Source organism: Microcaecilia unicolor, chromosome 2, assembly GCF_901765095.1.
Source record: "Microcaecilia unicolor chromosome 2, aMicUni1.1, whole genome shotgun sequence".
Taxonomy (NCBI): Eukaryota; Metazoa; Chordata; class Amphibia; order Gymnophiona; family Siphonopidae; genus Microcaecilia; species Microcaecilia unicolor.
Genome location: NC_044032.1, coordinates 230275238 through 230301268, shown reverse-complemented (window position 1 = coordinate 230301268; position 26031 = coordinate 230275238). Strand labels below are relative to the sequence as shown.

The 26031-nt window shown below is 43.3% G+C and overlaps 1 protein-coding gene across 1 annotated transcript in view; it reads right to left on the bottom strand.

The window, feature by feature from the left end:
* HSDL2 (hydroxysteroid dehydrogenase like 2) overlaps positions 1 to 12617 on the bottom strand; it is a 130326-nt gene extending 117709 nt beyond the window's left edge. The window contains exons 1-2 of the mRNA XM_030193772.1: positions 12460 to 12617; positions 1441 to 1604 (exon numbers count right to left, since the gene is read on the bottom strand). Coding sequence (XP_030049632.1) covers positions 1441 to 1604; positions 12460 to 12476 — 181 coding nt within the window. The 5' untranslated portion in view covers positions 12477 to 12617. The remainder of the gene's footprint in view (positions 1 to 1440; positions 1605 to 12459) is intronic.
* Positions 12618 to 26031: the final 13414 nt, after the last annotated feature.

The following is a 26031-nucleotide window of genomic DNA, read 5'->3' as shown; positions in this document are numbered from 1 at the left end:
CTTTCTGGCTTTGCCACACTATTAAAATTTTTTGGCAACAAGTACAAGGTTTTCTAATCCAGATTCTAAACACATAAGTTCCACTTTCCCCACAGGTCATAAGAACGTCCATATTAGGTCAGACCAATGGTCCCTCTAGCCCAGTATCCTGCTTCCAGCAGTGGCCAATCCAGGTCACAAGTACCTGGCAGAAACCCACTTAGTAGCCCCATTCCATGCTACAAATCCCAGGGCAAGGCCTGCCTGCTTGATTTTGGAGATTCTTTTATGTTGGCAAAGTGGAATTAAACTGTTTATCAGGAAAGCATATTTAATTGGGAAAAAGAGCATTTTCATCTCTTGAGTACCTTCTATTTCCTCTTCAAACTGGGCTTGGAGGCTGTTCTACATCAATTGATGCTTTAGGAGGCCCAAGGGATTTGTGGCAAAGTTCGTAAGAAAAAGAAGTTTTTATTGATTTGGAAGGCTTATTTACAATTTCTATCTCCCCAGGCACACAACTTGGTACTTACTACATTGTAAATACTTTCATCCGACATAGGCTTAGAGATCTAATGTTGTCCTTGTCTTTTTTCTTTCAACTGACTGGATGTGGTCTATCGGTCTTTATTTTGGACTTGGGAGGGGACGGTTAATTTCATTTTATTATTGATTCATTAGTGGTAGAAGGTCATGAGAAACCAGATTTCCTTCACTGTTCACGTTCACCAAGGTTGGGATACTTGGGATTAAGAGAACCAGGGGGGGGGGTGGGGGGGAGGTCATTCCTTCATAACATCGGTACTTTGAGGGTTGGAGGTTGCTTATGGGTTTGGTTCTTATTGTAAAACTGAACATTATATCATGCTCTTGGTCTCTTTTGTCACATGTTCAATAAATTGTTTAAGCATAAAAAGTAAAACTAGATTTGAATTAGAGAACACATGCACATAGAGGGTGATCACATAAGCTTCCTTCCCTTCAAAAGTAGGATAAAAAATTCATTCTGTAACAATGCCAGCAAAAAAAAAAAAAAAAAACCTACTTTAAAATGCAGCTCAGTGCAGGTAGCTAAAATAAAAAAAAAAACTACAAAATAATCACCATAAAAATCTGTAGAAGAAAGTCTGAGACCAAAAAAAAGTTTCAACTGCATAAAATTAAAAGTTCACAGGATCTTGATAATAAATCCCACTCACCCTCATCACCCCACCAACCGCCAAAAACAAAAATTGCAACAAAAATGGACAGAAGGTGGACAGAACTTGGTTGGTTTCCAATGACTTCATTAGGGCCTCTTCATATTAAGAAAAGATCTTTCCGCATAAGTGTGCTAACAAATAGGCATTTCTTATCAAATGATACATTTGAACCTATCACTATACTCAGCTCTTATGCACCCATGAAGAAGGTTGAAGGTAAAATTTAGCCCATCACCATTCTATGATGAATAAACCTTACTTTCCTCAGCAGCTGTATAGATCGTGCCTGGAAGTTTAGGGTGGGAATGGGCTGTCTTGGCAGCAATCACTACATTTGCCCCATCCTTGGCTGCTTTCAAGGCGATTGCTTTTCCGATGCCACGGCTTGCACCAGTGACAAAGAGAGTACAGCCTGCCAGCTTCCTAAAACAAAAGCAAATGCAAAACTGGTCACTGGTGGTAGAGTTTTAACATAGAAACCAACTTTAAAGTTTTGAAATAAAGCAAGCAACTTCAAAGAATGTGTCATTAAGATCAAACACTGTTCATCCTTAATATTCTTTCCTTTCCTGGGACAAATGAAAACATCTTTAGAACAGTACATGAAAGTCTTTCACAGCTGTTCATTTATTATTCAATCCTAATGGAAATTCAACAACTTTAGCAAACAAAAACTATCTGTTAAAATACCTGCTTATGAACATATGGCAATTTTGTTTCTAGGGTTTGATTTCAGAAAGAGAAGCCCACAACAGTATTCTAGAAGCTTTTTTTTCTGGATCTTGTGGAGAACACCAGCACAAGTATGTATAAAGTAGAGTTGGGGGGGGGGGGGGGTCTAGCGCAGTATGGTACGATCATTTCAAGAAAAGCCCGACACAGCCACGTTTCAGCTTATGCCTGAATCAGGACACATGCATACATCCAATGGTTTAGGTATCACACATCCAAAACAAATTGCTCTCAAAAAATTATGGGAAAATTAGGTTCTTACCCTTGGTAATTTTCTTTCCTTTAGTCACAGCAGATGAATCCATTACGAATGGGTTGTGTCCACCTACCAGCAGGGGGAGATAGAGAACACTGAAAACCATCATGCCTCTAGGATGGCTAGCTCCATCTGCCTCTCAGTATTTTGAAGCTTCCAAAGCAGTGTTAAACCGCAAAGTAGCATAGCATGAACTTTCCTCACAGCGAACGAACACCCCAGAACAGGAGCAATAACACAAAGGAGGGACGAACTCAACCTCCTGTAGTAGAACAGAAATCCTGAAGACTGTTTTCCAACTTCTCCCAATGAGGGAACATGTCTGCAGGAAAAACTGAACACAAAACAGAGTCAATCAGGGAGGGATCATGGATTCATCTGCTGTGATTAAAGGAAAGAAAATTACAGGAAAGAAAATTACCAAGGTAAGAACCTATAGTGACTTTAGATGCTGGAGACCCTCTGCGAAGACCTGACAACAATACGAAAAGGTGACCAGAGGTCCTGAAAGCATTTGACATCTGCAGATACTGCAACAGAGCCCTGCGCACATCCAGAAGGTGCAACTGCCCAAAAGATTCCGGAAACTCCTCCCTAGAAAAGGAGGGCAGATAAATAGTCTGGTTTAGGTGAAACGCTGAAACCACCTTAGGCAGGAAGGAAGGCACTGTACGTACTGTTACTCCGGACTCTGAGATTTGCAGAAATGGGTCTCGACAGGACAGCGCCTGGAGCTCAGACACCCGTCTCACCGATGTAATGGCCACCAAAAAGACTGTTTTTAGAGTCGCATCCTTCTCCAAAGCTCGTCTCAATGGCTCGAAGGGCGAACACTGAAGAGCCTTTAATACTAGCCCCAGGTTCCAAGCCGGACAAGGGGCCCGCATGGGAGGCCGGAGCCGAAGCACCCCTCTAAGAAACTGTGCAATGTCCAGATGCGCAGCCAGGGAGAGGCCCAAGACCTTCCCCCAAAAATATGCCAACGTTGCCACTAGAACATGCAGGGAATTATAGGCCAAGCTTTTTGTACACCATCCTGCAAAAACTCAAGTATCGGTGAGACAGAAGCCCGCATGGGTGTGATCGCTTTAGAAACACACCGAGCCTCAACTGGTGCCAGATCCAAGCATAGGCAACGGAAGTGGAACGCTTGCGGGCCTGCAAGAGAGTGGAGATGACCTTGTTAGAATAGCCCTTGCCTCTCAATTACGCCCTTTCTATAGCCATGCCATAAGACCAAAACAGCATGGATCCTCCATGGTCACCGGACCCTGCGTCAACAGGTTTGGTACCAGAGGCAAAGGAAGGGGAGCCTCCACCAGCATCCGCAGGAGGTCCTAATACCACGGCTCCTGGGCCAATCCGGGGCAATGAGGATCATCACTCCTTGAAGCAGCCGAATTCGCAGGAGGAGTCCCCCTATTAAGGGCCAAGGAGGGAACACATACAGGAGGCCGGGGGCCAGGGTTGAGCCAAGGCATCCAACCCCGCCGAGCGAGGATCTCTCCGTCTGCTGAAAAGGGACGGGACTGTGGCATTTGTGCTTGAGGCCGTAAGATCCGCTACGGGCGTTCCCCATTTGGCACAGATCTGAAGGAACACTTCGTCTGCCAGTTCCCACTCCGCAGGGTCGATTTGAGACCTGCTTAGAAAATCGGCTTGCACGTTGCTCTGACCTGCTATGTGAGCTGCTGACAGAAGCTGCAGATGCAGCTCAGCCCAGTGGCATATCTGAGCGGCCTCTGCGGCCAGTGCTTGACACCGAGTGCCGCCTTGTCGATTTATGTAGGCCACTGCTGTCGTGTTGTCCGACAGAACTCTGATAGCCAATCCCTCTAGAGTCTTGTGAAAGGCCAGAAGAGCCTGGAATATCGCTCTCAGTTCCAAGTGATTGATGGACCACCCCGTTTCCTTGGGTGTCCACAGACCCTGGGCATAGCTTCCTTGGCAATGTGCTCCCCAGCCCCTCAGGCTGGCATCCGCTACCACCAGGCACCAATCGGGAAGCACTAGCGGCATTCCTCGCTGCAGCATGCTGTCTGAGAGCCACCACTCCATACTGAGACGGGCCGCAGGGAGCCACATGAGTCTGCACTGATAATCCTGGGAGATAGGAGACCATCGTTGAAGCAGGGCAATCTGAAGAGGTCTCATGTGCACTCTTGCCCATGGCACCACGTCCAAGGTGGCAGTCATCGACCCCCAACAGCTGGACAAAGTCCCAAGCTCACGGGCAAGGCATCCTCAGGAGCAGACAGACCTGATTCTGAAGCTTGCACCGCCTTTGGTCGGGTAGAAAGACAAACCCTGAGGCCGTGTCGAACCGGACCCCCAAATATTCTAGAGATTGAGAGGGGTATCAGGTGACTCTTGGGTATATTGACAACCCAGCCCAGAGATTGCAGTACTGAGACCACTCTGGCTGTTACATGACGACTCTCTTCTGCAGAGTCCGCTCTGATGAGCCAGTCATCGAGGTACGGGTGAACCCGGATACCCTCTCGCCTGATAAAGGCAGCTACTACCACCATTACCTTGGAAAAGGTTCAGGGAGCTGTGGCGAGGCCAAAAGGCAAGGCCCGAAACTGGAAATGTTTTCCCAATACCACAAATTGGAGGAACCGTTGGTGCGGGGGCCATATAGGAATGTGCAAGTAAGCTTCTTTTAGGTCCAGAGAAGTGAGGAACTCTCCTGGCTGTACCGCCGCAATGATGGAGCGCAGGGTTTCCATGTGAAAATGCCGCACTCTTAGTGACTCGTTGACTTTCTTTAAGTCGAGAATGGGTTGAAAAGGCCCGCCTTTTTGCAGCACCACAAAATAAATGGAGTAACGACCGCGGCCGTGTTCGGCGGGAGGCACGGGGATCACTGCTCCAAGGTGCAACAAGACTTGTAAGGTCTCCTCTACCGTCACCCGTTTGATGGCAGTGCCGCTTTGGGACTCCACAAACACGTTTCTCACCAGGACACCGAATTCCAATCGGTAACCTTCTCTGATCAGGTCCAGGACCCACTGATCTGAGGTAATCTTGGTCCACTCCTCGAGAAAGAGGGAAAGGCGTCCTCCTACAGCTGTAAAGGAGGAGTGGACCGGCGTCCCATCATTGTGGAGGATGGCCCTGAACTCCTGGCCTTGAGCCTGTCGCTGCAGAGCGTTTGTCCGAGCAAAAGGAGTTCCTCTGCTGAAAGCGGGCACGTTGAGTAAACCCAGCACAGCGCCCCGGGCAATACCTTCTAGCTTCACGGAAGAGAGGTCTGGAGGAGGAGGGAACCACCTGACCCTTGGAAGAAGGCCGCAGCCTATCCTCAGGTAACCGCTGGGGTTTAGCATCCCCCAGGTCTTTAACAATCTTCTCCAACTCCTCTCCAAATAACAGAAGGCCCCGAAAGGGCAACTTCACCAGCCTTTGCTTAGAAGCCATGTCAGCCGCCCAATGCCATAGCCATAGAAGGCGGCGGGCGACACCGCCACAGACCTCTGTTTAGCCGAAGCTCTGACCAGATCATAGAGGGCGTCAGCTAAAAATGACAAGGTCGACTCCATGCGCGGTGCAACCTCAGCAAGGGTCTCCGCACCATCCACAGGCTGTTCCACTGCCTGTTGTAACCAAGAAAGGCAGGCTCGAGCAGCATAAGAAATGCAAACAGACGTCCTTAAGGCTAGGCCCGAAATCTCAAAGGACCATTTTAGCGCTGATTCCAGCCGCCGGTCCTGAATGTCATTCAGGGCGACCCCTCCCTCTACTGGGAGGGTGGTCTTTCTTGTCACCGCCGTGACTAAGGCATCCACTTTAGGCATCCCAAAACGGGCCAAGTACTCCTCACTCAGAGGGTAAAGGTGCCCCATCTCCCTGGCACTTAAGCTCTTGGATGGAGTCATGCAAAGGAAAGGCTCGAGCAGGCTTCTTAGTACTCTCCATCCTCGGATTACCAGAGGAGGCCTCGCCTTTAACAGGATCATCAACAGAGAGGGCCTGTAAGGCATCAGAGGTAAGTGCTGGTAGCTCATTGCGGTGGAAAATCCGAACCGCAGTGAGATCATCCAGATCCAGTGGCAAACCGGCACCTTCCTCTGGCTCCTCAGACCACGAAGGCCTGCCAGATCCCTCAGAGTCTCCACAACCCGACCACAGGGGGGGAAGGGGGGTGCGCCACTCTCCGACGGGGAATTTACCCTATGCTTAGCGTGCATCGAACACTCAGGGGCATCCACATCTAACATCAGCCCCGGGCCATCATCAATAGGAGGGGGACCACAGTAGCAATGCAGTGTCAGACACCTGCGGCAGAGCTCTTTTCAGCATGAAGGCTTTATGTAAAATAAGCACAAACTCGGGGGGAGAAAAACTCGCCCTGACCTCCCGTCTACGAATTAGGAGCCACGGGGAACGGAGCTCCTCTGGTAGCCTCAGCCCGAGGCGCCCCTCTGCTCTCAGACTCCTCCGCAACCGCGGGGGTTGAGCCATGCGGCATTTCCAAGATGGCGCCCGCTGCCAGCTCCATCGAGCGGGAAGAATCATCGCTCACCATGCTTGTACTGGCTCTACCGTCTAAACAGCACGTTTTACAGAGCCCCGCTGCTGATCTGCACTTGCCACAACGGGAAGAGCACTTAACTCCCTCAGCAGCCATCACTGAAAAATGGAGGAATAAAATTCAAAATGGTGGCTTTGCGCCAAAATCACCTTGATCGGAACGCCGTCCGCGGGCCCTCCCTGGAGGAGCTGAGTACCGCTCTTACCTCAAAGGACCAAGTCCACGAGCTCTGGTCACGCTGCACAGTCAGGAAAAGCCTCAGAAATAGCGGCGCTGAACAAGAGCATACTTTTTTTTTTTTTTTAACGCTGTGAGGAACGTCGGAGGCAAACAGCTACAGAGATACTCCGGAGGCAGAAGAGGGTGGGAAAGGCAGGGAAAGGGCGAACCTATGTGCCTTTAAAGTGGACTCCACTTAGCCACAACACCCCTGCTAGAACTGGCAAAAGCACAGGAGCCACCCCAGGCAGAATCTTCAAGGAGCTGAACAAGCTGCGTCCAACCCTGGTGGGAGATAGAGAAATACTGAGAGGCAGATGGAGCTAGCCGTCCTAGAGGCACTATGGTTTTCAGTGTTCTCTATCTCCCCCTGCTGGTAGGTGGACACAACCCATTCGTAATGGATTCATCTGCTGCTGATGACAAGGAAGAAAGCTTGTTGTCTATTCAGCTGCTGAAAGATTTTATTATGTTTTATATCACAAACTTGAAATTAAATTATTTGCTCAAATTGTTAGATCCTTGTTTTACACTTGAAACATTAATGTTATCTAATTTTTAACAATTAGCCTAATAAGCCCAGGGTACCTTTTAGAATTAAGACACCAACTGTAATGGCTATCATCATTGGCTCCACCACCTGCCTAAAAAACTACAGAGAAAAACTCTCAAACTAATGATCTAACTGAGAGAAAAGTCTGTAGTAAAAGGGTCGATAGGGTTAAATAATTTTGAATCAAGTGCATAAACAAAGTCTAACTAGAACTGCTGAAACTCTAAAGCTGGTTAAATACGATAAGAAGTCAAAAAATTCCAATGTTACAAATAATCAGACCACGGATTAGAGGGGTACTTAGCTTGACCCAGTGGTATCATACCACGACTCTATCGTCTTGTTTCGTCAAGTTCATCCATCAGTTCCGATATTGCAATCTATTCGGTCGGAATCAACTTTTCCATCCAACTAGAATCTGGTTCATCATCCAAACTCTATATTTCTCATTTTAGGCCGGTGGTGGAGCCAATGATGATAGATCCTAAAAGGTACCCTGGGATTATGAGGCTAATTGTTAAAAATGATTCAAGTGTAAAACAAGGATCTAACAATTTGAGCAAATAATTTAATTTCAAGTTTCTGATTCGCTCTATTCAGTTTAAAATTTTTTGAATTATGTTTTATATGCAATGAAATGCCACTTATGTCCCAAGAGATTATTGTTTCATCCTCTAAGTTACTGCTCCCAAGCAACTCTCCCCCAAAAAAGGTCAAAGCGGACAACCATGGGGAGAGGTGTCTCAGCCCTTCAACTCCCCTCCCCATCCATATTCCAAATCAAAAGAAAACTCCTTTTAAAAGAGTAATCTCTAAACAGGAGATCATATTTCTTAATTAGCAGAGGTTCCCTAATTACCCTATCCCCATGTAAATTCCCTTCTTGCTGTCTCATAAATCTCCCCAAACAGTTAACAGCATATACAGCAAACACCACGATATAACACACCTCTTCAGTAAAAACTAAACCCCCCTTCCTACCTAAACGTTTTGAAAACATCATTAGTTTTGACTTGCCCAATCCCTTTCACCCCCCAAAAAAAACACTACAAAGGTTCCAACTAGAACCTATTTCAGGAATATAAATTACACTCTTGAACTTAGGGGCCGATGATCAGAAGCAAACGCAGACGCTAGAGGCTATTAGCGCCATATTAGCGCCTGTGTTTGCTACCGCCCTATGATCAGAGGCCCCTGAGCGTGTGAAACTCGCAGGCGATCTCTGAACACAACTAGCACGCAAATGCATGCAAAACAGGGCTCTTATCGCAAGAAGCATGCAAATGCATGCTAAACGTATTCCTCCCCAATGATCAGCGACCAGCGCGCCAAATATTGACACACTGTCCACGGCAGACCCTATGCCAGCTCGGAGCTCACATTAGGGTTTACAGACCATTGGGGAGGAACGGTGAGCCCTGTCCAGCGTGAATTTGCATGCTGGAAGGCCTTAGTCCCCCAATGCAGCCCCCCCCCCCCACAGAAGCAGGAACCCCCCACCCCGAGCCAGTGACATGGGGTCTGGAGGTCCGGTGGACCTACAGTCCTCCCGACCCCCCCCCCTCATACATGTTTGGGGGGGCTAGAGATCCGGGGGGGGGGGGGGAGAGGCTCCAACCCCCCTCCCCCCCCCCCAAAAAAAAAGCCCTGGTGGCCCAGTGGAGCACAAATCAAAGTACCTCGACCTGGTGATCTAGCTGCCCTCTTCCCTGCTCACCTGTACCTTTGTTGGAGGAGGGAGGTAGACTCCTTCCTCTTCCAGCAGCGCAGTCTTGAAAATGGCAGCGTCCAGCCCTGCCCAGTGCATCCTGGGATGCGCTGGGTGGGGCTTCACACCATATAAGGGAACCTATGATCATAAATTTGCATGCTATTATCTCTAATCATAGGGGCGGTAAAGCCCTGTGCTATTCCAGTGCTGTTTTTAGAGCGCTGTTTGGAACAGCACAGGGCTTTCGATCATCTGGGCATTAAAGAATGAGAAAGAGAAAATTAAATAACCAAACAATCCCTTTATATTAGGCAAAGCCAAGTTACAATAAAATACTAAGGGCCCTGTTTACAAAGGCTCGCTAGCTTTCTTTACATCACGCTAAAAATTAGCACGCATTGTGTAGGCACCCATTGTGGGCATCTACACAGCAAGTGCTGTTTAGCGCGCGCTAAAGAACACTATTATGTCTTTGTAAACAGGGTTTCAAGTGAAAACAATCAATGTACACAAGTCACTAGTGAAACAACCACTTGCAGCAGTTTAATCAGCCACTGGCTAACGCTTAGAAAATTTACCACAGAAAAACCAAACTAAGGGCCCCTTTTACTAAGCTGTGGTAAAAGGGGCCCTATGGTAGCATTGGCCTGCAACGAGGCCTCCTTTTAACACAGCACGTAAAGGGCCAGTATTTTTTTTTTTTTTTAAGATAAATGGTCCTGCAATAAGTGAACTTACTGTGCGGCAATTTCCCAGGGGAGCCTTTACCGCCACCCCTTTAGGAGGCAGTAAGGGGGCTCCCACGCTCACCTGGCATTAACCAGGCAGCACGCAGGGCTGCCTGATTACCACTAAGACCCCCTGCTAGAAAATAAAAATGCATTTTCTAGTGCTGAAGTTGGTATGCGACAGAAACTGGGACTACCGCCAGGCTCCTGCTGTAAGCCCAATTTGCCACATGCCACAACGCAGCAGTAGCCCTACTGCCCTTTACTAAAAGGGCTCCTAAGTCTCACATGAAGGGTGATGTGCAAATATGTTGACAGTATCAAATCTCTGCTCGTGGAGGGGAGGACTCAGGTAATCTTTAGCTGCCTTCAATGTGAATCAGGGACAGCAACGTATATTCACAACTCTCAATTTTGCAGAATACAGAAACCAATGTTTTCTTGTGTTGAAACAGTTTGGAGCAAATGGAAGCAGACTCCTTTTGCATCGTTGTCATAAGTGATAAGTAATCTTTAAAACATAGGATACACTTCCCCTCATATTCCAACTGTCCTCCATTCTGGAGTGCTTGTAGGATCGCTACTTTATGGGTGAAATTAAGTAGCTTGACAATCACCACCCGGGGCCAAGCACTGGAATCCCTCTGAGGGTCTAAACAATGGTAAGAATTTTATGAATTTTTCTTTTATGTGTGTTCAAGCATTGCACCATTAGCCTTCAATCTCATTTGAGCTTTGAACCTTGAGAATTTTGGCTTTTTTATGTTGCTGTTTTCTAATAGTTTATATCTGATTTACACACAGTGCTGTCAGCATTTTTTTTTTTTACAAGCATTTCCTGGTTTCTTTAGTTGCGGAGATTTTGTACATTATCCCTTTATAGCACTGAAGAATTTCTGCTAATATTTCCAATCAAGAGGGTCAAGTACTTTGATTTACCTTAGTTGGTAATTAGAGTTAACTTTTTATCTTATACTGTCCCTCTACATTTTTCTATCTTTAAAAAAAAATTATATTTTACTCATCATGGAGGTTCCACCGTAGTCCTTCTACATTTTACAAAGAAAGCTTTGAAGCGTGTTTGGCACCAGTTCTTTTTAGTTGGTTATACTGCAGACTATTATTATTATTTATCTATATACTTAAGAGTACACAATTTAATTAACCAGGCTCCATGTTTATTATGGTTATTTTTAGTACTGTACCCCTGAAGTAACCTGTGTGTGGGTGAAATGTGGACCATGTCAGGTGATATTTTAATAACACCATTTTTTTTTTTTTTAGAATTTGTGTTGGATTTGTTGTTTGTTGCATCTACTAGTGTGGAGGAGTAGCCTAGTGGTTAGTGCTACGGACTCTGATCCTGGGGAATTGGGTTTGATTCCCACTGCAGCTCCTTGTGGCTCTGGGCAAGTCACTTAACCCTCCATTGTCCCAGATACAAATAAGTACCTGTATATTTATTTATTTATTTATTTATTGCATTTGTATCCCACATTTTCCCACCTCTTTGCAGACTCAATGTGGCTTACAATAAATACATCATGAGTGATGGAAATATATTAGAAAATAGACATTCAGTGTTACAGAAAGATCTTGGGGAACAAGATAATGATAAAACATAATATATGAATAAACAAGTAGATATTGTTAGATAGTTCTGAATATATGTGGGGGGGGGGGGGTTGTGTATATTCACATTGGTTGGTCTTTGTAGTATGCCTTGTTAAACAGATGGGTCTTCAGTAGTTTGCGAAAGTTCGTTAGTTCATAGATCATTTTTAAGTTGCGCGGCAGTGTGTTCCATAACTGTGTGCTCAAGTAGGTAAAGTTTGACACGTACATTAATTTATATTTTAGACCTTTGCAGGTAGGGAAGTGCAGATCAAGGAATTTGCGGGATGATCTTTGAATGTAGTTGGAAAAACCACAGAAAGACGGTATATAAGTCCCATTTGTGCGGATCTGAACAGCCTCTCTATTCTGCGTGGTGCTGTTATTACTACTTTGGACTTTTTTTCCCCCTCTACTAGCACAGACACTATTAGAGGTCGGCATGAGGGAAGGGATGGCACCCCTTCAAAAGTTGGGGACTAATTCAATTCAGCATCTCCCCACTACCAGTATGACTTCCTTACCCTTTGCCCCCGTCTTCCCAAAAGGAAGCATGAAAAGTACAGATCTGCTAGCCACCAATGCCACTCCACTCTTTTGCTGTCATTGCTACTTACTGCAGCAATTTTAGCATTTTGTTTTGGGGGTTTTTTTTTTTTTTTTACCGTACATCAAAGCACCCACTGCTCTCTTCCCTCCTTCCCCGCTTAGTACTCTCTTCAGGACAGGAGTGAATCAAAACCGGATTTAGAGGATCAGTGCAAGTTCTCTAAAGTGGAGTAACAATACCTGGCCGAACCGATTTTTATGCAGTCCCAAGCCTCTAAGCACTTTTAAACACATCATGTATTACTTTGGCATCATATGTCAAATCTATCATGCCAGCAAAGTTATCCGAATCGCTAAAAACGGCCCAAGTTCACCTTACCCTGTGTTAGGCAGCATATCTTAAAATCTGGAGGTGTACAGAAACTTGTTTAAGAGTGAACCACGAACTTCCGCGCTCTCCCCAAACACCTTTGCTCTACTTTCCTCTCCAGTCAGTCAAGATAGATAGGTCCCAGCATGAAACCTTACCAAAGGGCATATAACATTCGGCCGTTATTGATGACGCAATACAGCGACGCTTTAAACGCGGGCACGCAAAGCCAGCCATAACGTTTAAGCCAATTAGGTCAATATCTGTTTCCCTTTCCCAGGCTGCCGTCATCGCCATACACTCACAGCAAAGCTATCAAACCCATTGCCGTTCTTTATTGTTGGTAGCATTTTTATTTAATCTTACCTATATTTTCAAGCATGCCGGCTGGTGCAGGACACAGATGTACACAGAGGAAGTATCATAACGGAATAGCTTGGTTATAAATCGTAATCGGAGGGGCAGGTTCTGAGGCAGCTTGTTCCTGCAACAATTCCTACGGATGCCCTAGCACTGTTATATTCGTGCAGAGGTTTTTTTTTCTCCTGTAAGGGGCCACTAAAACAGACATCAGGTTATGAGAATCAGCTGCTCAGCATTAGATGTCTGTCTGTCTGTCTATTTATTTATTTATGACAATTATATTTATTTATTTACGACATTTATATCACACATTAAACATGAATTAGGTTGAAAACTGGGAGCATTCAAAAAATTTATTTCCTGTGCCTACATAAAAAAAAAAGATGGCATGTAGGAACTTGTTACTTTTGTTTTGTGGATTGCAGTGGTATATTATAAAAATGCACTTAATATTTTTTATTATTACTATTTAAAACAGATATTGAATAATGAGAGCAGAGCTACCTTCATGCTGAAGTCCAGAGTCATTCTAAATGTGCAAACATTGTCCAGTTCAGCACACTGTTAACCACCAAGTTCATATAAAGTTAATTATGTTCAGTGGAAAATAAATCTGTTGGCTCAGGCAGCCTGCTGTGAATATTCCATCATTGTTTCATTATTGCTACCATGTATTACATATTATGGGCATTTGATTTCAACTTTGATTTAGGGCCCTGTTTACTAAGGTGCGTTAGCATTTTTAACGCACCTACAATTAGCGCGTGCGCTAACTGTGTAGGAGCCTATAGGGATATTGTAGGTGTGTACATGGTTAGCGCACGTTAAAGATGTTAATGCGCCTATAACACAGTAAACAGGGCTCTTAGTTTGTTTATCCAGACCTTACATGCACATGGTTTTGCTTTTTAAACCCAAAGGTGAATCCTAAGGGTAGTTGAACAATTAGGCATACACTGTGTTGTTTCAGACTTTACTTGTTTTTGAGTGCTTTGGGTCATGCTAGGGAGGTAAACTTCCTTGATGAAATAAAGGACAGCTTTATGGTGCAGCTGGTACAGGAGCCGACGAGAGAAGGAAAAATTCTAGACTTAGTCATTTGTGGAGCGCATGATCTGGTACGGGAGGTAATGGTCCGGGGGCCGCTTAACAACAGTGATCATAACATGATCACCTTTGAAATTTGCTTTCAAAAAGGTAAACAAAGGAAGTCAAATATGTTAACTTTAAAAAAGGAAGTTATGATGAAATGAGAACGGTAAAAAAAAAAAAACTTAAAGAAGTGACTGAGAGGGTAAGAAACCTACAACAGGCGTGAATGCTGTTCAAAAACACCGTCCTGGAGGCCCAGACCAAACATATTCCACGTATCAGAAAAGGAGGATGGAAAACCAAACGACAGCCGGCATGGTTACAAAGTGAGGTAAAGGAGGCTATTGGAGCTAAAAAGGAATCCTTCAGAAAATGGAAGAAGGAGCCAAATGAAGAAAATAAGAAACGGCATAAGGAATGTCAAGTCAGATGCAAAGCACTGATATGAAAGGCAAAGACAGATATTGAAAGAAAGATAGCGTTAGAGGCGAAAACTGATAGTAAACATTTTTTTAGATACATTAAAAGCAGGAAACCAACAAAAGAATCAGTTGGCCTGCTGGATGACCAGGGTGTAAAAGGGGCGATCAAGGAAGACAAAGAAATAGCAGAAAAACTAAATGAGCTCTTTGCTTCGGTCTTCACTGAGGAAGATTTGGGTGAGATACCGGTGCCGGACAGGGTATTCAAAGCTGAAGAGTCAGAAAAACAATGAAATATCTGTAAACCTGGAAGACGTAATGGAGCAGTTCTGCAAACTGAAGAATAGCAAATTTCCTGGACTGGATGGTTTTCACCCCAGGGTACTGATAGAACTAAAAAATGAGCTGGCAGAGCTACTGTTATTGATTTGTAATTTATCCTTAAAATCGAGCGTGGTACTGGAAGATTGGAGGGTGGCCGATGTAACGCCGATATTTTAAAAAGGTTCCAGAGGAGACCCGGGAAATTATAGACCGGTGAGTCTGACGTCAGTGCCGGGCAAAATGGTTGAGACTATTATCAAGAACAGAATTACAGAGCACATTCAAAAGCACGGACTAATGGGACAAAGTCAACATGGATTTAGTGAAGGGAAGTCTTGCCTCACCAATCTGCTGCATTTGTTTGAAGGGGTTAACAAACATGTAGACAAAAGTGAGCTGGTTGATATTGTGTATCTAGATTTTCAGAAGGTGTTTGATAAAGTCCCTCATGAAAGACTACAGAGAAAATTAGATGGATATGGGATCGGAGGTAGTGTCTTATTGTGGATTAAAAACTGGTTGAAAGATAGGAAACAGAGAGTAGGATTAAAAGGTCAATATTCGCAATGGAGAAGGGTAGTTAGTGGGGTCCCTCAGGGATTTGTGCTGGGACCTCTGCTTTTTAACATATTCATAAATGACCTAGAGATGGGGGTAACTAGTGAGGTAATTACATTTGCCGATGACACAAAGTTATTCAAAGTTGTCAAATCGCAGGAAGATTGTGAAAAATTACAAGAGGACCTTACGAGACTGGGCGACTGGGCGTCTAAATGGCAGATGGCGTATAATGTGAACAAGTGCAAAGTGATGCAGGTGGGAAAGAGGAACCCAAACTATAACTACGTCATGCAAGGTTCACGGACCAAGAAAGGGATCTAGGTGTCATCATTGATGATACATTGAAAACTTCTGCTCAATGTGCTGCTGTGGCTAGGAAAGCAAATAGAATGTTGGGTATCATTAGGAAAGGGATTGAAAACAAAAATAAGGACATTATTTTGCCATTGTATCGCTCCATGGTGCAACTGCACCTCGAGTATTGTGTTCAATTCTGGTCGCCGCACCTCAAAAAAGATATAGTGGAATTGGAAAAGGTGCAGAGAAGGGTGACAAAGATGATACAGGGGATGGGACGGCTTCCTTATTAGGAAAGGCTGAAGAGGCTGGGGCTCTTCAGCTGGGAGAAAAGACGGCTGAGGGGAGATATGATAGAGGTCTATAAGATAATGGGTGGAATGGAACGGGTCAATGTGGAGCGTCTGTTTACGCTTTCCAAAAATACTAGGACAAGGGGGCATGCGATGAAGCTGCAGTGTGGTAAATTTAAAACGAATCGGAGGAAATTTTTCTTCACTCTACGCGTAGTTAAACTCTGGAATTAGCTTCCGGAAAAAGTGGTTAAGGCGCTTAACTTAGCGGACTTCAAAAAAGGTTGGATGGCTTCCTGGAGGAAATGGCCATAGAATGTTATTGAATGGACGAGGGAATAATACACTATTTCTAGGATGGGCGGGACAAATTGCTTGTTCTTTTGGCCGCTATCGGTGACAGGGTGCTGGGCTCGATGGACCCTTGGTCTGTCCCAGCATGGCGATGTTTATGTACATCTGCTGTCTGGAATTTTGGACGATGGAAATAAGAAAATAAAAATTAAATTTTGGATGTACGCTGTAAAAGTTGTTGTTTTCTTTTATAATGTGATGGATGCCTGTTCTGGTGTGTGCATATGATAATCTTTTAATAACTGCCTATACTTATGGCTATTATTTCTGAACATGTGGCATCATTAAAGGACAAACTTTTAAATGCCCAGTTGGGTATATATGCTAATCTCAACTTAAATGTTTCAGATATAATCATCTATTTGCGCCCATGATATAACTGAATTCTATTATTCTGCCTCACTGTATTTTCAAATGACAGCCACATTGAACCCAACTTTGCTTTGGATAATGTGTGATATAAATGTAAAAAAAAAATTATGTATCCTACACCTTTTAAGACATTGCCTACCTGCTGGGTAGTGATGGCACAAGGAAAGCAAGTTTAGTCCAGTGAAGACTAACTCAAAATAACCTGTTCCTTAGCTGGGCCCTAGTATTACCATATTGAAAATGCGACCAAACCATGCCTCTGTGGTTATGTTCCACTAATAAGTTAAATGATTAAATGGATTTCTTGAAAGGATTATATAAACTTTGCAGTGGCGTAGCCAGACCTGACATTTTGGCTGGGTCCAGAGCTAATATGGGTGGGCACTATATATATAAGTATTCTGCCCAACAGCTGCCCTGCATCAACATAAACCACATACTTACTGGATGGGGATGGGCTCCTCATTGCCTACTCCAGGGCAAAAGCGATCTATTTAATGACTAAATACATCTTTTTTATTTTTTGCCCTAGGCAGTGGAGAGTCTACCTCCCATGGCCCATCCAGAAGCCCACCACCAGACCAGAGCCATCATTTTGATTAAAAGAGTAATCAAAATGCTGGCTGGTCACGATGGTGGGCTTCTGGGTTAGGGGTGGGCTCACTTCCTAGGGCAAATAAAAAGGTATATTTTAATAATTAAATATACATTGTTTGCCCTAGGCACTGACAGTGAAGAACTGCTTACCCCACCCAGAAATTCCCAACAATAAATTTTAATAGTGCCCAGCTAGCTTCATTTTTAAAAAATTACATGATGATGTAAAAACAAAATACATATTGAAAATTTTATTACCTGGTCCTGCAGTGCATGACTCAACTCAACAGCAGCAGCAGCATGCAGCGAAGGAAGGACACGGTCACGCACGGGTCACCAGAGGTCAAGCTGCAACCTGCAGTGCGACTGCGTGTGTGCGTGCCCACCGTGCCGAGTCTGCCTCTGCTCTGCCTAAAAAGTCTGTGGGTGGGACTGTAGATCAGCTGAGCGGGTGGCCACCTCCGGCACGATGACGCGGTACGAAAGTGATGTGTGCAACCACGCTTGGGTGGTAAAGTGATGTGTGCAACGGGCGGGCCTGAGCCGAGATTGGATGGGCCTGGGCCCACCCGTAGCTAAGCCCCTGAAACTTTGGATGCATGACTAGGGACATGTACAGCCACAAAACAATCTTTTAGGATGGATAGTGTTCACAATCGTCCAGATAGAGATAAGAGTTTAGGCACAGTATAAGTCATCACAAGAACAAAATATAAGAAAACCAATGGATTGCATTAGGGGCTTATAAGCCTATTTAGTTATGTTTACACAAAAAAGATCTGTATGAAACAAAATATTTATTTTTATTTTGACTTATAAAACCACTTGCCCCTGAAACATGTTCAAAACAGAAAAATTCATTTGTGTATCTAAAAGGTAAACTTGTACAAAACAGATGAAGATGTGATTCAATGTGCCCCAATGACTACTATTACTACTACTACTATTTAGCATTTCTATAGCGCTACAAGGCATACGCAGCGCTGCACAAACAATGAAAGGAGAGTTTAATTCTACTTCTATTTAATTTCAATATATTCATCATCTTTATATACACCAGGCTTCCCAAGGCAGATTACAACAGTTAAGATGAACCCATCAGGAAACAGGATATCCTCACTGAAATTTGGCCATACTTATTGTATAGAACAGGGTAGAAAAATTAGCACTGAATACAGAGTTTGTAAGTGCTATTTCTACCAGCTACAATAATTTTTAAGCTGTCAATTTTAATTTAATATTTATATCTACATATGGGTAGCTTTTAAATAAATTAAAAAGCTGTCCAATAAGTACAAAAAAAAAAAACATTTTAAGGCACTGCCTATCCAACTGGAACAGCTTGTGCCTTTTTACAGATGGACCACACATAGGCAGTCACTTATTTATTTCTTTTTTTTATTTTTTTTTTACTTGCAGCTTTTATTTAAATCAGAGCAAAAACCATACAATCATTCACGAACATCCACATCAAACTGTATACAACTCTTTTATTAGCCCTATGGGTTTAGGCAGTCTCTTATTTCTAATAGTCTTTTGCTATTGTTTTCAATAATGTTTTCTATTGTTTTGGGTGAGTGAAAATGGTGGCAAGCTCCACCTACTGGCTTCAGCACATATGATGGGCTAGATAGGCTCCTGCCAAGGGGGTTTGATGAACAGGAGATGGTGTGAGCCTATCTGGCCCATTCAGTGGGCTGAACAAGGGCTGAAGGCAGTGGACGGAGCTTGCTGCCATACTGAGTGACCCCAAACGTTCGCAGACACTATTGAAAACAATAGCAAATGTGAGAAGTTTATAATTGTTTTAGTAAACAATCTTGGTTTTGCATGCTTTCTGTTAGGAGAGGATGGGGGAATGTAAGGGAGGTTGGGGGTGGGGTTTGGGGAGTTTTCAATGGGTCTGAGAAGTGGGGGGTATAGGGTTATAGTCAAAATGTATTTCAGGGCTCCAGAACTTGCTTTGTTATTTGCAGTGCTGTACTGTGGATGTCAGTGCTGCGCTACATGCCTTTATTTTACTTATAATGACAATAAAGATATTTCTACATATAAAAGTAGCAATGCTTACATCTGACAGCTTTTTTTAAAATTTATTTTAAAGCTTGCCATATGTAGATATATGTCATGAAATAAAACTGAAAATCATTAAGGGCCTCTTATCAAGCCAAGCTTGCAGTCCCCGGTGTGGCAATGCTGACAATGCCCATTAGACTTCATTGGCAATGCCACGTGGGAACTGTTAGTGTGGCTTGATAAAAGAGGCCCCAAAACAGCATAAAATTATTGTAGCTGGTTGAAAAACAGTAGTTATAAGCTCTCTGTATTTTGTGCTAATTTTTCTACAATGTTCTATAGAATACTGTAAAACATACCTAAATTTCAGTGAGGATATCCTGTTTCTTGATGGGTTCATTTTAACTTGTTGTAATCTGCTTTGGGAATCCTGATGCTATATATTGAAATTAAATGGAAGTAACATTAAACTTTCCTTTAATTGGGGCACATGGAATCACATCCTCATTTCATCTCTTTTGTAGAAGTTTACATTTTAGATACACAAATGGATCATTCTGTTTTGAGCATGTTTCAGGGAAAAGTGGTTTTATAAGTCAAAATAATACAAATAAATATTTTGTTTCATGCATAAGAACATAAAAGTATTGGATTAAACTCAAATAAGTGAAGAGGGAAATACGTCTAGCGAAAGCACAAGTGGAAGAAAAAATGGCTAAAGATGTAAAGAGAGATGACAAGACCTTTTTCAGATATATTGGAGAAAGGAGAAAATATAGGAATGGAATTGCAAGACTGAAAGATAATGACTTTGTGGAGAGTGATAAAGATAAAGCGAACGTGTTAACAATTATTCTCTTCTGTGTTCATGGAAGAAAATCCCGGGAGAAGGGACTGAAGTCTGCTGCTGAGGGACTATCTGGGAATGGAGTCGATACGGCACCGTTACCAGAAGAAAGAGTTTATAACAGCTTGAGAATCTGAAGGTGGACAAAGCTATGGGGCCGGATAGGATACATCCCAGTATACTGAAGGAACTCAGAGAGATCCTGGTGGGACCTCTTAAAGATTTATTTAATGATCTTTAGAGATGGGAGAGGTTCCGTGGGATTGGAGACAAGTTGATATGGTTCCTCTTTACAAAAGTGGAGACAGGAAAGAAATGGGAAACTACAGACCAGTAAGTCCCATGTCGGTGGTAGGAAAAATAATGGAGTAGCTGCTGAAAGAAAGGATAGTTAACTTTCTAGAAGCCAACAGGTTACAGGACCTGAGGAAAACTGGCTTTACCAAAGGAAAATCCTCCCAAAAGAATCTTATTGACTTCTTTGGCTGGGTGACCAAAGAACTGGATGAAGGACGTGTGCTAGATGTAATCTACTTAGATTTCAGCAAAGCCTTTGATATGGTCCCCTACAGAAGACTCGTGAATAAGCTGAAAGGGCTGAACTTAGGACCAAAAGTGGTGAACTGTATAGGAAACTGGTTGACCGACAGGTAGCAGAGGGTAAATGGAATCCGCTCGGAGGAAAGGAAGGTGAGCAGTGGAGTTCCTCAGGGGTCGGTGCTGGGGCCTATTCTGTTAAATATATTTGTGGGAGATATTGCTGAAGGGTTGGAAGGAAAGGTTTGCCTTTTTGCAGATGACACGAAAATAGCCAATATTGTGGAAACCCTGGAGGGAGCAGAAACAATGAGAAGGAATCTCTGAACTTTAGAAGAATGGTCAAGGGTTTGGCAGTTAAAATTTAATGCTAAGAAATGTAGAGTGATGCACTTGGAGTGCAGAAACCCAAAAGAGAGATACCGGATAGGAGGGGAGAGATTAGTAAGCTCAATTCAGGAGAGACACCTTGGGGTGTTGGTGTCCGAGGATCTGAAGGTGAAGAAACAATGTCACAAGGCGACCACCGTGGCCAGAAGGATGCTAGGCTACGTAGAGAGGGGCATAACCAGCAGAAGAAAGAAGGTGTTGATGCCCCTCTACAAGTTGTTGGTGAGGCCCCACTTGGAGTATTGTGTTCAGTTTTTGAGGCTGTACCTTGCTAAAGATGTAAAAAGACTGGAAGTGGTGCAAAGAAAAGCTACAAAAATGGTATGGGATTTGCGTTGCAAACAGTACCAGGAGTAGCTTGCTGACCTGAACATGTATACCTTGGAGGAAAGGAGAAACAGGGGTGACGTGATACAGACGTTCAAATATTTGAAAGGTAATAATCCGCAAACAAACCTTTCCGTAGATGGGAAGGCGGTAGAACTAGAGGATATGAATTGAGGTTGAAGGGGGGCAGACTCAGGAAGTATTTTTTCAGAGAGGTCGGTGGTTACGTGGAATGCCAACCCACGGGAGGTGGTGAAGATGAAAACGGTAATAGAATTCAAACATGTTTGGGATAAACACAAAGGAATCCTGTTTAGAAGGAATGGATCCACGGAATCTTAGTGAAGATTGGGCGGCAAAGCTGGTAATTGGGAAGTAAAACCGGTGCTGGGCAGACTTCTACGGTCTACACCTTGATTGTGACTGAATAGATATGGATGGGCTACAGTGTAAATTTTAAGGGGCTTCAACGTTAGCTTGAGAACTTTTAGTACAAGAAGAGGCAGACTTCTACGGTCTGTGCCCTGAGAATGGCAAGGACAAATCAAACTTGGGGTATACATATAAAGTATAGCATACCAAATAAAATGAGTTTATCTTGTTGGGCAAACTGGATGGATCGTAGAGGTCTTTACCTGCCATCATTTACCAATGGTCCATCTAGCCCTGGCAGAAAACCAAATTGTGGCAACACTCCATACTACAAATCCCAGGGCAAGCAGTTGTTTCCCATGTCTGCCTCAATAGCAAACTATGGACTTTTCCTCCAGGAATTTGTCCAAACCTTTTTTAAACCCTGATACGTTAACCGCTGTTACCACATCCTCCAGCAAAGAGTTCCAGAGCTTAACTATTCGTTGAGTGAAAAAATATTTCCTCCTATTTCTTTTAAAAGTATTTCCATCATGTAGTGGAGGAGTGGCCTAGTGGTTAGGGTGGTGGACTTTGGTGCTGGGGAACTGAGGAACTGAGTTCGATTCCCAGCACAGGCAGCTCCTTGTGACTCTGGGCAAGTCACTTAACCCTCCATTGCCTGCCGCAATGAGCCTGCCATGAGTGGGAAAGCGCGGGGTACAAATGTAATAAAAAAAAAAGTATTTCCATGTAACTTCCTCGAGTGTCCCCTAGTCTTTGTACTTTTGGAACGAGTACAAAATCAATTTACTTCTACTCGTTCTATACCACTCAGGAATTTGTAGACTTAAATCATATCTCCCCTCATCCTTCTCTTTTCCAAGCTGAAGAGCCCTAACCTCTTTAGCCTTTCCTCATACGAGAGGAGTTCCATCCCCTTTATCATTTTGGTTGCTCTTCTTTGAACCCTTTCTGCTATATATTTTTGAGATACGGCGGCCAGAACTGAACTCAATACTCAAGGTGCGGATGCACCATGTAGCGATACAAAAGCATTATAGTGTTTTCGGTCTTACCGTCCCTTTCCTAATAATGCCTAGCATCCTATTTGATTTTTTGTCCACCACTGCTCACTGAGGTGAAGATATTAGTGTATTATCTACAATGATAACCAGTTCTTTTTCTTGAGCGCTGACCCCCAAGGTGGATCCTAGCATCAGGTAACTATGATTCGGACTATTCTTTCCAATGTGCATCACCTTGCATATGTTAAATAGTACTGGTCCAGTACAGATCCCTGCGGCACTTCACTGTTCTCCCTCCTCCATTGAGAGAAATGACCATTTAACACTACCCTCTGTTTTCTGTCCAATAACCAATTATTAATCCACACCAGAACCTTGCCTCCGATCCTATGACTCTTTAATTTTCTCAGGAGTCTCTCATGAGGATCTTTATCAAAACTTTATCAAAAGCAGATCTCTTAGTTGTTGAAACATAACTAAGGGTTTCTTTTATAAAGCTGTGTGGTAAATGACAGGAAGTCCATTCAATTACTATGAGCTTCCTCTTATTTGCCATGTTGTAATTCCTAGTGTGGCTTTGTAAAAGCAGCCCTAAATGGACTTTAAGCTCCTGCTGCAGTCTATTTGTTTTCTTATATTTTGTTCTTGTGATTAATTTTGCTGTGCCAAAACTGAAAACTCGTATCTCTTCTTTCTGGTGGATAATACAAGAAGCTCATTGTGAACACTATCCACCCTAAAAGGTTGTTTTGTGGCTGTATATGAGGAATTGTGATCAGGCCACTGAGCGACTGAACCTGGCCCGGGGTAGGGCCGCCGCTGCTGGGCCTGGGCCAGGGCTGCTGCCGCCCCCCCCTAATCGCTGCCACTGCTGAAATACCTTGGCTGGCGGGGATCCCAGGCCCCGCCAGTAGAAGACGTGAACTTCTCCAGCGCTGACTGCATGCCCCTGCAGCTGCTTTTCCTCTTAGGGCATGCTCAGTTTGAAAACCGAGCAACAAAACCACCAGAGGTAGAAAATAACAACGGTGTCCCACATAAAGTCTCAGGAGCAGGTACAGGAGTGGGAATAGAACCCGGCTCTTCAAAAAGCAGACCGAAGGCGTCCAATGTTTGAAATATAATTTATTAAAAGAAGACTCTCCAAGGTACCCTGTTTCGGCACTAAGAGCGCCTTCCTCAGGAGTTTGGATGCTTTGTCTTGAAAGGTTAGTTGACAAAGTGCGCCGGATAGTCTTTTGTAAGTGACATTTTGGTCTTGAGAAAGACCTTTAGTGTATATTAGGAGAAAAGGCTGCTGCATGCCACTAGTTTGTTGTAAGAAAAAATCAAGTACTGTATACTGGTTTCAAAAAAAGAAAAGAGACTTCTGGTGTGTGCTGATGTGTCGAGGTTATACTTCTTGGATATTAAAGCTTTAAGGATATTAGGCTTTTAGAGGCCTTGACAGTACTTGATAATGGATTTCTAAGTAAACAGTCTGTCCTGCATCTACATAAACCACATGCACGCTTATGAAAATCTTGGAAACACTGATATTTTTATGTTTAAAGAACATTCAACCAGCAGCAAAGAAACAATACCCAATTCTGATCATACCTTAATTTGGGTGGACATGGATTTAGGTTCCTCGCGGTTTCGTAGGGGCCATTGGAGATTTCCCTTCTATATATTTGAAGATACCCATTTTCAGGACTATCTGCATCAGAAATGGTCTCTTTTTGCTGAATCTAATATGTGTCATGAGTCAGAGCCCTGATTGATGTTACTGTAAGCCCTCTTGTAGCGGAGCAAGGTATTACAATGATGGTAATAAAATTGTCAAGGTGTTTCCCCAAATAAACTCTATGCCAACCATGGAGTTTAACAATAATAGTACATTTGTAAACATTTAAGCAAACTAACAGCAGTTTTTATCCAGCTTTCCCTTTACAGAGCTCTAAGAATATACCAACAACATATCATTCAAGGACATTTTCAAACAATTTCAACATTTTAGGAACTAGATCACATAAGTATTTTATTTTTTCCCCTCTATAAAACTAGACAAAATAGGTAAACTTATAGACTTCTTTTCCTACTTGGAATTGATACTTTGTGCTAAAATTATATTTTTCCAGGTTCATCAAATTCCGCAAGAGGATAACTCTGGAACCAGGTAAGTACAAGTTCTAACCTACCTAGCTCTCTGTCCCAGCAGCTCTTTTCTGTATTGTCTTTCCATTTCAGTCTTTATGTTGTTGTCACTTAGCTTTCTTCCAGCTCTCTTATTAATCTTCTCTCGTCTTCTTTCGTTGTGTTGGGTACCAGTGCTCTTCTTCGCCACATCTCAGGGTTCTTGAGTACCTACTGACCTGACTTTACATAAATAAAATAGAGAAACTTACATCCCTACCTAAGATGTTCGGGGATTTGTGAATGACCTTAGGTAATTTCCTGACTAGCTTCCCAACCCACTGCTGCTCCTTGTGATCTTGGGCAAGTAACTTAACCCTCCATCGCCTCAGGTACAAAATTAGATTGTGAGCCCTCCAGGGACAGAGAAATACCCAGTGTATCTGAATGTAACTCATCTTGAGCTACTACTGAAAAAGGTGTGAGCAAAATAATAAAAAAAATAATAATAAAGGTTACTTTAATGACCCTAAGCTAACCCTCCCACATTAGCTCAAGAAAGAATGTTTTTCAGCCACACAACACTCAATTGTCCAGCAGAAGCACAAGCATTGCAGACCATCAGAGAGACAATTTTAATCATCCCTCTGAATGACAGCAGTGGAAAACTGCTGTGTAAAACATACCAACTTTGCAATTTTTGAACTGATTAACTCCCGTTTACTAAGCTGTGCACTAATGCCAACACAACAATGGGCTGTGTCGGCATTGTCACACAGCTTAGTAAACAGCGGGGTAAGAGTTTTCAACCTTTATAGAAAGAAACCCTTTTCACTGTCAGTCCTTATTTTCTGGCAGCTCTCTGAGGTAAGAATTAAAATGCCTCACATCTGGATCTAAGATTCAAAAGCAGTTCAGTCGTGCTCTCAATACAGCTACAGTCCAGGTACAGCTCCACTGCACAATCAAAATTATTCCAAAGTTAAGTAAAATTGAAAGCATTTTTTTCTCAGCTCTTCTACAAACCAAAAATTCTTTTAAATATTTTAACCCAAGGGTTACATTACTGAATTCTATTATTCTGTCTCACTGTATTTTCAGATGTAAGCCACATTAAACGCGAGTTTGCTTGGGATAATGTGGGATATAAGTGTAAAAAAATAAAATATTGTATCCTCCACCTTTTAAGGCACTGCCTATCCAACTGGATGGTGATGGCACAAGGAAAGCACGTTTGGCCCAGTGAAGGCTGCGAGAAAGGTGTAAAAATATTGCTTTTTCATTTAACATAATTG